Raw genomic sequence first — 13,204 nt, forward strand, 5'->3', positions numbered from 1 at the left:
GACATTTTCTCGCTTGAGGACAATTTTGGCAAAATGTCCTTTCGATTGCAAATGTAGCAATGGTTTGATTTTTGTGGCTTGTGCGATCCTTTCTTTTGCGTAGGTATCGCCATTTCTTCTTTTTTTCGGAAATGCTTGGAACCATGTTTGGATTTCTTTATCCAAAACTTCTTGTAGTGTTTCTTCTTCCGAGAATGCTTGCCACATGTACCATCACAGTCTTTCTTGGAGCATTTAATTTTCAACTCCTGTCGGGAGCAGGCTGATTCGAGGCGTTTGTCATCTGTGATGTATGTTTGCACCATCCTGCGTTTTAAGCATAATTCTTCTAGACACAGATGGATTTCTTGCTGTATTTCTCCCAAGGGAATATCTTGTATCCGCCTTTGTTTTCCAAAGAATGATCTTTCAACCATCTGGGATAGTTCTTTCGGGATGGAAGTAAGGAAAACATGCTTCAAATTTGGGTCTGCTCCAACTTGATAAAAGGTTTGAAGCATTAATTTAAAATGCTTATCGAGATGTTTCTTTTGGAGGGAGCAACATCGTCTTTCAAAAAACTCTCTTCTTTTTATCTCTATGAGATCACCGGGTTTTCCCACAAAGACATGATATAAGAGAGTGAGGGCATGGCTGAAATTAGGTGACATCAAAAAATGAATCTGGTCCTGTTCTGATAATGATTGCCACCAGAACTTCAGGCTTCCTGTGAATCTTGTGACGAAATTGTACAAGACGTCATTCATATCATGATTGGTGATAGACTGGGTATTTAGCCAAGTATGGAATTCTTCAAGCCTTATCGGCCATTTCTAATAAGGAATGTCATCAATGGTGAAGAATTGTTTTGATGCAATGGACGTATGTCGAGTAGGATTGCTTGTCTGACCCATATCTAGGTCAGAATAACTTGATTCCATATCATCATCTGATCGGTCAGCCATGAATATCGATGAAGTAACTGGTGCAATGGGAAGGGTATCGACTGTAGGAATTGAGAAGGATGAGGAGGAGGAAAAGGATACTGAGGATTCTGTTTCAGTATCATTAGAAGTTTGCTCTACTGAGAGCAGAGTCTGATTTTCTGGTTTGGAAGGATCAGGTTGTTCAGCCGGATTGAGTCGGGTTCTGGGTGCCTAAATCCTTTAGAAAAGATTCTAATGGATTTGATAGCATCATATGTTCTGGGTTTTCTCTTATGACAATGGAGCTTGATTTTTTAGGTGGTGCTTTTTCTTTTCCTTTTTCCTTCTGCAGGGCTTTGAGGCGATTTCGTAGTTCTGGCATATCCGGCTCTCTTCTATAAGGATCTGTTGGGATAATGGCAAAAATGGATGTTTGTGGTGGTGGGGGTAAATACCCGGTTTTAACAGGAGGTGCCAATGGGTCAAATGGTCTGAACCTTCCTTCTTCAAGAAGCTGGATTTGGGTTTTGAGCTTCTCTATTTCTGGCTTTGGATTTTCAAGATAATGGTACCCAAGATGTTGTCCTGATTCCAAGGCGTGAAGCCTTTGGAATTGAGAAAGTATCTTCTTGGTACTTTCATCATACCTTCGGAGATCTTGTTGCACATTTCCAATTTTGGAGTTAATTGCCTTGAAGGCATTGTTTGTGCTAACAAAGTCTCTGATTGCCAATTTAGAACAGCTTCAGCAGCAGAGGGAGTAGGAACTTTGGGAACATGGCGGTATCTGCCATGAGGATCGATAAACTCTTCTGCAGCAGGGAATGAGAGTTTAGAACCTTCCTTGACAAGAGGAGGAAAGTCAGTATCCTGAAACATAGCGATAGAAGAAGTAGGTGATGTTTTTGGTGGATCTGGTGAGGCTTGGGATGTAGTACTGGACTCTGATGATGGAGGTGGTGCATAAGAAACCATGAATTGGTATTTGTCGCATTCACCAAGAGTATCAACGGATGAATCTCCGTCTAAGTACTTTTGGAACATCTTATCATTTGGCCTTTTCCGTTGTAGTGGAGATTTTGCAAAAGGATCTACCTCGTCGGGGGAATTTGTACAGTAAGAACATTGACAAAAGGAGTCCCAAAAACAATGACCATAATTGTCTTTATAGTAATGAACAGGATGTCCATCACCATCAAAGTGTCTTACATGCTTTTTTGGATCTGGCTCAGAAATGGATTGAGGAACACATGGTTCAATCATGAATAGGGTTTGGAAGATAGAAGGACTTTCTTCTTTTTCCTTGCCAAATTTGATAGAAACAGTTCCATCTTTTTTCCTTACGAACTCTGAGTCCATAGACTGGAAAGGCCTGTTGTGCTGATGTAGTTTTTCGTAATTGGTGATCCAAGTCTCCGGAAGGAGCTTGGCCAACGTATCCTTTGGGATCTGCCTAGGAACGTGGATACAGGATGCCTAGTCATTCTGCATGGAGATGAACAAGGCATCTTCATTACCATTGTTGAAGTTGAGGTCAAGTGCATGGTTCTGCACTCGATAAACCATCTGGTAATGTAATGTTGCAGCTACAGAGTCAGCAGTTTGAGGGGCTCCAGTAAGTTGAACTTGGACTTTCATAAAAGAAAGTAACTGAGGATCCGAAAGGGCGATGTTGAAGTTGGGATATAGAGTGACAAAAAATGTTCCTGCATTCAAAGTAGTTTGAACAGTACCAATGCAGGCATGCTGGTATTGTAAAAACCTGGTGTCCAACAATGCAATTCTTGCCACGACCGGCAAACCTTTTCAACCATGGATATATCATATGCTCTTCTTGCTATGAATATGCAAAATAAAATCATAGAGAAATAGGAGATTGGATATATCATATGCTCTCCAAGCAAGTACCTTCTTCAGTAATTAGCCTCGCCTAGGCGAGGTCATAATCGCCCCACTAGTGAGGCTAGCCAAGCGAGGGCGAGCCTACCATGTCGATGGCTAGCACCGGAAAAGAAAGAAAAAAAGAAAAAAAGAAAAAGAAAAGATAATTAAAAAATCAAAAAAAAAAATTAACATATTATTAAAAATATCTATGTCAACGTCAACATCGGTAGTATCATATAAACCAGCCGACATCCATGTCGGCAATATTATGCCAAAATTAGTATAAATGATTGAATTGGCATTAAGTAAAAATATTTAAGACTGAATTTATACTAAATAAAAAAATTTAAGATTAAATTGACATTAATAAAAGATTTAGGATTAAATTGATACAAATGCAATAAATTTATGACTTTTTAAATACTTTTCCTAGATGTTTTTCACCGATTCAAAACAGGCGCTTGCAAATAATTTCTGATGGTGAGATCTAAAACCCACGTTGTGATCATTGTTACTAGCCCTACGTAATCAATCACAAAACATTTTGTTCTTTACAAGTTTATTTTCCTCTCTAAGTTTCTAGCAAATTTACATTCTAGCACTTTAGATTTCCAATACCCTTGACCTTTCTCACATCTTTTAATTTCGAGTACTTGTATTTCAAATCCTCTTATTTACGACCACTTAGGGTGCGTTTGTTTGCACTTCTTTTTCTGTTTTTGGACAATTTTTTGTTTTTTTGTTCCGAGAACAAAAAAGGCAATGTAAACGCGTTTGAAGTGCGTTTTTGTTCCAAAATTGTTTTTTTGTTCCCAGAAACAAAATGGAACAGAAATAAGAAACAATAAATTTATGTTTCTTATTTCTAAAACACATTTGAAGAACAAAAAGGAACAAAAACATAAGGGTTCGTGTTTCTTTTCTATTTCTTGCTCGGCCCCTTCGAACACCGCCTCTCCTCCGCGAGCGTCTCCATCGTCGTCTTCTCTGGCGCCTCCCACTCTCCAGCGCCACAGCCGCCTCTGTCTTGAGACCATCCGGCTTCTCCACCGTCGTCCTCTCCGGCGTCGATAGCCACTGCTCCTTCACTAGGTAAACTTGCTCACTGCTCCTCCTTCACCGATTGATGAGGGCTTCGGCGAGAGCCACCCCTAGCGGATCGGGCGATGGGCGCCGAGCTTGAGCGTGAGGGCTCGCTCGAGCCAGCGCTTGCCCAGATCTGGGGCAGCGTTGCTCGCTAGATCTGTGGCAGCGGCTCGTTTACTCGCTCGAGATCTGGACCAGCACGCTTGCCCAAATGAGCAACTCGCTCGCTGTTGCTCACGCTCGAGCAAGCGAGAAGCGAGCCGGAAGCGAGCGAGCGAACAGCGTCGCTCTCTTACTTCTCTACTCGCTCGTTGCTGCTCACGCTCGAGCGAGCGGAGCAAATGCAGTGTACGCTCGCTCGGCGTGAGCAGCAGCGGCGAGCGCTCGCTTGCTTCTCTGCTCGCGCAAGCGAGCAGCGAGCCCCGCTCCGCTCGCTCGAGCTCTGCTTGCTCAAGCGTGAGCAGCAACGAGCGTCTGCTCACTTGCTTCTCTGCTCGAGTGAGCAAAGCAGTGAGCCTTGCTCTACTCGTTCGCTTCTGCTCCCGTTCGAGCGAGCAGAGCAGTGAGCGTGAGCAATAGCCAGCGAGCAGAGCAATGAGCATCTGCTCACTTGCTTCTTTGCACTTAGTTATGTCTAGCTTATAATCAATGCTGCAGGCATTTCTGAGTCTATCGGTAGTCACCTTGTGAGCGATACTACTGTTTTTGAAATTTCCACTGTTCCATAGTGTCTTGATATCTTGCTGAATTTGCTGCTCACATTTTCAAATTCATCGGGAATGTCATAGGGCTTCTATTATTAAGTGGCTTTAGAATCAATTGGTTCCAAATGAATGTTGGGGATTATACATTATGCGAGATCCTTGGTATCTTATGGCTATAATGCTTCAGTTTTTTCTCTTTAAGTTATGGATTTGCAGAGAATGGAGGGCGCTGTTTAGTTGTTGCCTTATTGCTTCTTGTCTTGAATTTTTCTTTACTTAAGGTACATCCTCACTCTATCTCAATTAGTTGTCTCCTTCCCAGGTGAACAATACTGGTGTTGGTGGATCCATTATCGACGCTGATGCTTTGAGAACTTCGATGGATCCATCCAAAGTTTCGCCTTGCCGATGCCAATCCACGAAGACATATTCTTTTTGCCTTGCTCTGTCCGGAATTTGCTAGTCCTTGCCACATAAATCGCAATTTGCTGACTTTGGAAACAATCATCCGCACGCTAAGGTTGGCCTTTCAGCTTCTTTTTTCATTGTCTTAATCTTAGAGATCTTATAATTTAGTTGGACCGTTCACAAAATAGGATAGGGTATACGGATCCATATAGGTTACCATGCTGATTTTGTGTATGGTGTGTAGTTCTTACGATTTTATGTTATTGATTTAATTCATAACTCATGTGATGCTCAACCGGTCGAAGATTCAATGGCATCTAAGAGACTCATTCAATGCAAAGTGGACGGAGTCTGTAACCAATGTACTTATCGATTTATTGGTGGATGAGGTCAAAAAGGGAAACCGCACCTCTTCCACTTTCAACAAAGTGGGGTGGAGGAATGTACAGTCTGAACTCAGTAGACAGATAGGATTCCAATTTACCATGGTACAGCTGAGGAACAAGGTAAACAAACTGAAAAAATAGTATGGCAGTTTTCACAAACTCATTTCTCAGTCCGGATTTGGTTGGGATAATGTGAACAAAAGAGTTGTTGTCGACGATCCAAGTATATGGGAATCTTATATCAAGGTATTTATTAACTTTGTGGTCATTTTGATATCATTACAGATGTCAATTTTAAAATGTATGATTATATTGCTGAAATGTCATTATTGTGAAAATTGTAGGATAATGTCGAGTAGGCAAGATTCAGGAAGAATGGATTTCCTCAGTATCCTGAGCTCTGTATTGTTTTTGGTGGTACATATGCTACTGGGGATCACGCCATAAGATGTGCTCAAGATATGAATGTGTCAGATGATGATGATAATGGTGATGACAATGTAGGTGGTGACAACAGTGGTGGCGATGCAGATGGTGTCAATGCAGGTGGTGACTATGATGGTAGCAATACAAATGATTTCATTGGACACCACAGTGATGACAGACTCTTTACAACAAACGATGCTGGAACTTCAGTTCGTGGAAAGCACAAATTGGATAGAACTCCAAATAGTAAGCAGAGAAGAAAGAGTAACCAATCCAGTATTACTGAAACTTGCAGAGCCATACAAGATTTTCTGAAAGTTAGGTCATCAAATCAATCTGGTGGTGGCTCTGCGAGCTCAGGGACTACACAACCACCTGTAGACTCTTTCTCCGTATCTATTGTGGTCCAGATTCTACTGAGTATGCCCAAGATAGAGCAAGATTGTCGCGACCTAAATTTTCAGGGCCAATCCTAAAGTTTAGGTTAATGGATTACTAAGTCCGAAGACTTGGCTCGGACCCTCCCAAGTCCTACCAATCGCGACTTGAAATTAATCTATTTAAACATGCAATTATATTCAATTTGGAGCCGCCACTAACCAATTAGGGTCGGTTAGAAACCCAAGTAAAGTATGGGAGAATACTTTACTTTTGCGAACTGGAGATTGAGAGGTTCGGGGACATGATTACGCTAGATTAATCTAACGCCCTTTCGGTACCTTTTATTTTAATTTCAAAAATATTTTGCAGGCAATATTGATTAATTTTAACTTAAGCTACTAACATGCAAATGGTGGTCATACGGGTGCACAATCAATAAAATAACATTCAATAAAAAATGCTAATAAAAATGCATGCCCTAAACATGATTTCTAAATGACATGACACCTAATTTTTCTTTTTTCTTTTAAAAATGTTAATTATATGCAATCTTAATTTAAACTTAATATGCATGAATTTATTTTAATGGCATGCGAGATGCAATTCATATGGTATGACTTAAACTTATCACTATATGTATGCAATCTAATTTTTATAATCCTAAATATGCATGTCTACGTGATATGAGATGAATGACATGGTATTTCTACATGCATGTTCTTTTATGATTTTATTTTAATGATGATTCATTTGTAATGCATATATGCAACCTATGCTAAATAATGATGATGTGAGATTAATTATGAATTAACCTATTAACTAACCAATGAAATGATTTTTTTTTTTTATTTTTTAATGACATAATGTTTTTTATTGAAAAGAAAGTAACTTAATGGTGCAATGATTTTCTTTTAGCATTTTCCTTTTATTAAAAAAACAATTAAACTATAACTCACATGGCATGCATAACATTTTTTGTTCCTCTTTTTGTTTTACTAAATGAAAATTGACTTAATCTAAAACTAATTAGACTAACTAAAGTGAATGATATTCTAATTTATTTTAGGAATCAATTTAACTTAAACTATATTTTATCCTAAAAGCTATATAAAATCAAGACATGCCAACATTATTTAAAATTAGCCCTAACAAAAACCACCCATCTAAAAGTATAATCTAAAAATTATAATCCTATAAATGCAAATTCTAACTTACTAACCCTAAATGCTCTAATGCAATATTTAGATTTTTATGTACTTTTTGATTTTTATTTTATTTTTTAATTTTTCCAAACAAGTAATTATTTTAAAAGAATGAAGACAAGAATTAAAATAATCGAAAAAATAATCCGTTGTCTCATGGATTAAATTAACAATTATTTTAATTCTATAACGATTTAACAATTGAAATACTATCAAAATTCCTAAAAATTAAATTAATTAAAAAAATGACCCGACGTCTTACGGGTCAAATTAATAATTACCATAATTTGAGATAAAGTACTTGCAGTTAATACCTACGAGATTTATAAAAGAAAAGCACATCTCAATATTCTAAATTGAACAATAATAACAAAATAAATAAAATAAAGAAAAGCAAACTACCTAATTTGCTTTTCTCTTTTCTTTGTTTTTGTTTTTTTTTCTTTTTCTTCTAGTCACGTGCTCGTGAGTCTCTGGGTCACTGGGGAGCAGCACGTCGTCGGACCAGCAGGGGCTCCGACGAAGGTGAACCGGCGGTGGGCGAGCGGTGAAGAGGTGAATCGGCGGTGGCTCGAATCAGTACAGGAGCGGTTTCGTCGGCGGAACAGAGGTGGCGCGACGGTGGGCACTGGATCTGCTGGCGTCGCAGGGGGTGGTCACGAACAGAGGTGCTGCAGCATCACGAGGCAGAGCAGCGCGGGGAAACTTCAGGTGCAGGCGCTGATCGGAAGCGGGGCCGTCGTGGGATCTGCAGAGGGGCTCCGGCGTCGCTGGGTCGTTGGCGGGGCTTCGGGTGCAAGTCCGGCGTCGCGAGGGGTTTCACCGGCGGCGAGCTGAGATGCAGATCATGGGTTGAGGTGCGCGGGCAGCCGGTGGTGTCTCGATGGGGAGCGGCGTTGGTGCTGGTACTCGGACGAGGGTGGCGTCGGCAGCAGGGCGGTTGTGAGGCGAGCGTCAGTGCAACAGGGGCCGGCGGATCAGGGGGCTTTCCGTCGGGTTCCGGTATTGAACTTGAGCGTCGCCGGATTGAAGCAGAAAAGGAGCCGTCGGTCTGCAGGCAGCAAATTCCGGCGAGTGCAGGGGAAGAGGATGAACAGTAAACGTCCAATCCCCCCTGCCGATTGAACTTTTGCTTCTCTTTTCCCTCTGCTTTTTTTTGTTTTCTTTTCTCTCCTGCTCTCACGTCACCCTCTTTCTCTCACCTGTCCCTGTCTCTTTCTGCTCCCTGTGTACTTTCTACAGGAAACTTTCTTCTCTTTCTCAACTTTTCTTTTTTTCCTATCCCACAAATCGAAGCCTTCTTTTCTCTTTTTCCTCCTTTAACTTTTCACTTTTTTTGGACAAAGAGGAACCCCTAAACCGAAGCCTCGGCTTCTCTTTATAGAAGAAAAACTTGAAATTGTTGAAGATCCGGCGATATTTACTCAACCTCTTCAACAAAGAAATGGCTCAAAATCCGGCCGTTGAATTATTTTGAATTCAAAATTTCTTTTTCAAAATTTCCCTCTGCAACCAAATGCTATATTATTATTTTCTAAAAAATAAATTAAATTTTAAAATAGGTGTCAACAAAGATGTTTACAATAAAGCAGTGGAACGAGCATGCGTCAGTTGTGAATGGAGGAGGCTTTCATTACATCCACACCTGCAAGGAGGATTGGACTTCTTCAATTCCTTTAGTAGATGTTTGAAATATATTATGAATTGCATGGAGTTTCATTAGACTGTATAACTTATATTATCTATTAATCTTTAGTTTATTCAAATATGATTAGTGTTGAGATTCTTGTACTTATATGTAATGGCATATCTTATTGAGATTTTATGACTTATGTTATTGATTGTTATTGGGATGTCTTTTCAAAATCTATATTGATGTTTTGGTCATTTTTGTGATTGTATAAATACTATGGAAGGGGGATCAAATAGTGTGTCTAATGAACAAGTACAACCAGTTGAACAATTCTTGGGTGATAATATTAACATATTGGTAGCGTGATTCTGCTTAGCTGTGATGGACACATCCCTGCATACAAGAGAACCTATTAGGGACATGATTAATTATCGAAGGCGAGAATGAATAAATGAGATTGTTCATGGACATTCAGATAGGATATATGAAGCATTTAGGATGGAGAGGCATGTTTTTCTGAATTTATGTGACTTAATGAGGGTAAGGGGATGGTTGAAAGATAGTCGACATGTTCAAATAGATAAACAAGTTGGGATATTTTTAAGTGTGGTTACTCACAATAACTCAAATAGAGATTTATGTGAGAGATTCCAACATTCAAAAGAAACGATCAGCAAGTATTTCAACAAAGTGTTGAAAGCAATGATCAAACTTTCAAAGAAGATAATCAAACCACCGTCCTTTGACGTCATTCTATAAGAAATTCTTATTGATCCTAGTCATAAACGCTACTTCAAGGTATGATTTTATATTGATTTTTTATACCGTTAAATACATGTAGTTGATAATCTTATATGATATTAGATTGTTAATATATTGACAGGGCTGCGTAGGTGCTATGGATGGCACCCATATAAATGCTACCGTTCCTGTGTCTTAGCAGATTCCATTTAGAGGTAAGAGTGGAAGAACAACCCATAATGTGCTGTGTATTTGCTCTTTTGATATGAAATTTATTTTTGTGTATGCTGGATGGAAATGATCGCAACGATTGTCGAAAGTGCTTTCAGCAAGACTCGAAAATCCTCAACTGCAATTTCCCCGACCACCACCAGTACTTACTTTGTTTATGAAGACAATTTTATGATTATATATTATAGTTGAATATCACAACAAATTTATATATATCATGTTATAGGGAAATATTACGTAGTAGATTCAGGTTATGCAGCACTTCCAAGATTTTTAACTCCATTTAGAGGCGATCGGTATCATTTAAGCGAGTATAGAGGGAATGGGGGACGACTAAGGACATCAAGAGAATTGTTCAACAAAAATCACTCTTTACTAAGAAATGTAATTGAGATGTCATTTGGGGGCATTAAAGAATCGCTTCACCATTTTGAGACAGATGCCTCCATTTATAATTCGGAAGCAATCACTTGTTGTAATTACTTGTTGTGCTCTCCATAATTACAATCGTGATCAAGATGCGATAGATAGAAACTTTTATCCGGAGTATCCATGTGGACCTACAGAAAGGGAGGTTGCAGATGATACATTGCATGATGCACCTAAAATAAACATGCTTAGGACAAGGATTGCAAATAAAATGGCTAGGGATCATAATATACTTGAGATTTCATGACTTTGTGTTTCCAACTTTTGTAATTTTGTTTTTAAGTATTCACTTATCAAATTCAATGTGATGAAGTTGAACAATGAACTATATTACTTCATTATTGTAATGTTATGTATGAAAGGGTCTATGTAGAGATCTATAAGATATTTTTCTTTTAGGTAGTTCTTATTGTACAAATTTTACTTAGGAAAGTTTGTTCCAAGTATGCACATGACCATGTTCAGAATGTTTGTCTTCACTTACCATGAACAAAATTAAATTGATGAGCATTTCATTAGAATGATAATGCAATACCAAGTTTACACTTTATTGAAAAAAAAAAAAAAAAAAAGGCACGTGAGAAAAATTTGATACAAAGTTTATTTATAAAATTTTCTTCAAAGTATGCACTTGTAATCATGTTCAGAATGTTTGACTTTACTCATCATGAACAAAATTAAATTGATGAGCATTTTATGATAATGATAATTCAAAATCAAGTTTACACTTTATTAAAAAAAAAAACAATTGGGAAAATTTTGGTACAAACTTAAAATTTTTTCTTCCAAGTAAGCAAATATGATCAAGTTTAGAATGTTTGTTTTCACTTAATATGAACAAAATTAAATTGATGAGCATTTAATGAGAATGATAATTTAATACCAAGTTTACACTTTATTAAAAAAAACACTTGAAAAAAAAATTGGAACAAAAATTTTGTACATTATCAAATGTATTTTGCTCTTTTCTATTTCAAAACATAAATTTTTTCGATTCCAAACGCGTGTTTTTTCTTTTTTGTAAGAAACAGAAATTTTATACGATTCCAAATACGTTTTTGTTCAAAAATTATTCTCCGAAGGTAAACACTTTTTTCTATTTTCGTTTCCCAAACAATTTTTAAATAAACGTACCAAACACACACTTACATCCTTATCCAAAATCAATCAAAAATTCATTTTTCGTTAAATTTCCTAATTCCATCATTTTTAAAGATTTTCAATTTTTTGCAAAATAGTATAGCAAATAATTCTCAACATTTAAATACCATTGTCAATGCTAACCGGGCGATATTTCGGTGCTTGCGCTCAGCCATAATAGCAAGTTTATGAAATTTTATTGTATAATTCTCTCGTGGTTTCGTGATATTTCCAACTACACAAATAAATTTAAATTGTTCTCTTCAAACCCTAATGCTCTTATTAGTTGAAAATTAATTAAGAAATTCTCTCTCCTCCACCTCTGCTCTCTCTTCCTCCTCCATCCATAGCCGCCGACCTCCGCTCCTCTGCGGCCGTTGCCACCAGCGGAGTCGCCGGCGGCGTGAACAGGCCGACCACCACTGCGTTCAAGCCGAGCCTGTTTCTTCCGTCTCGTCGTTCTCCAGGTCTCGAATCTGGCCGTCCCATGGCCGAAATCGTCTGCGCTGGTCCGTCCATGGCCGAACGCGTTCAGGCGTCCATGGCCGTCGGGAAATGTGGGCTCCGTCCATGGCCCGACGGCCATGGACGCCTAATTCCTCCGCTTTTCTTCTGGATACGTGAGCTCCGTCCATGGCCGTCGGGATCTCGACCTTGCCCATCACGGCCATGGACGAGCAGTCATGGCCAATCTGAAGGCGGCTTCGGATCTGGAAGCCATGCCTTCAGTGCCCCCATCCACTACTGAAGAAAGCACGACTTCAGTTCAAATTTGAAGCAGAGGGAGCGGAAGCCATGCTTTCTTTCCGAGCATGACCCAATCAGTCCAGATCTGAAGCCGGTCGTCAGTTCATTGCCGTCTGCACCTCGAGCTTGCCGTAAAGGCTCACGGCCATGGACAAGCAAGCCATGGACGAGCTAGGCTTGCGGATCTGGAGGCAGGACTCCAGTCCAGATCTGAAAGAGCAAAGGACTGAGCCGACCGCGAGCATGACGAAGGGGTGGCTTGGGTCGACTGCACATGACGCCGAAAGCGGTGGGGATGCTGGCCGAACGGGCGGTGCTCTATGATGGAGGAGGAAGCGCCGGCGGGCGGCGGCCATGGAGGACAACCAGATCGGCACAGAAAGGAGGAAGAAGGCAAAAATATAATTTTTATTTTATTTTATTCGACTTAGCTCACACTTTTCGATTTATTGTTGCGCATAAGTAAAAAAGCATGCCACGTCAATTGCTGACGTGGCGGTTGGCAACTGACGGATATTTCCTCACCAGGAGCAGGGGTGGTCAGAGGAGCGTTTTGACTTGGTTTGCATACTTTATGGTCTATCCTCTCTTTCGCGGAAATTCACCTTCATCCTCTCCGCGTTCTTGGTATTTTCTTCATATTGAGAGCGATCCAGAGCCCAAAAACGCCTGTCCTTGAGAAGCATTAGTCGATCTTCTTTCACTAAATCCTGTCGCAATTAGCTCTGTTTACACGCTTTGGTTCAAGCGTACCAGTGAACGCGGTGGAGGATCTGCCGCATATTGGACACCACCGAGATCTGCGTGATCGCACGAGTGATTTGTTGGTGATTGCAGCCGTTGCTTTAATCAATATCATCTTGGCCACGATGCTGAGCGTTCCGTAAGTGCTCTCTGTTCG

At 39.7% G+C, this 13,204-nt stretch overlaps 1 protein-coding gene across 3 annotated transcripts in view; it reads left to right on the forward strand.

The window, feature by feature from the left end:
- Positions 1-13,204, forward strand: part of LOC120292216 (disease resistance protein RUN1-like) — a 36,013-nt gene that overhangs the window by 18,112 nt on the left and 4,697 nt on the right. Inside the window, exon 1 of one of the 3 annotated variants that reach the window (XM_039310422.1) lies at positions 11,803-13,186. The exons of 1 other annotated variant lie outside the window; for it this stretch is intronic. In XM_039310422.1, coding sequence (XP_039166356.1) covers positions 13,173-13,186 — 14 coding nt within the window. In that variant the 5' untranslated portion in view covers positions 11,803-13,172. Of the gene's footprint in view, positions 1-11,802; positions 13,187-13,204 lie in introns of those variants that run through there. One more of the 3 variants, XM_039310423.1, reaches the window with a different exon arrangement.

Source organism: Eucalyptus grandis, chromosome 3, assembly GCF_016545825.1.
Source record: "Eucalyptus grandis isolate ANBG69807.140 chromosome 3, ASM1654582v1, whole genome shotgun sequence".
NCBI lineage: Eukaryota > Viridiplantae > Streptophyta > Magnoliopsida > Myrtales > Myrtaceae > Eucalyptus > Eucalyptus grandis.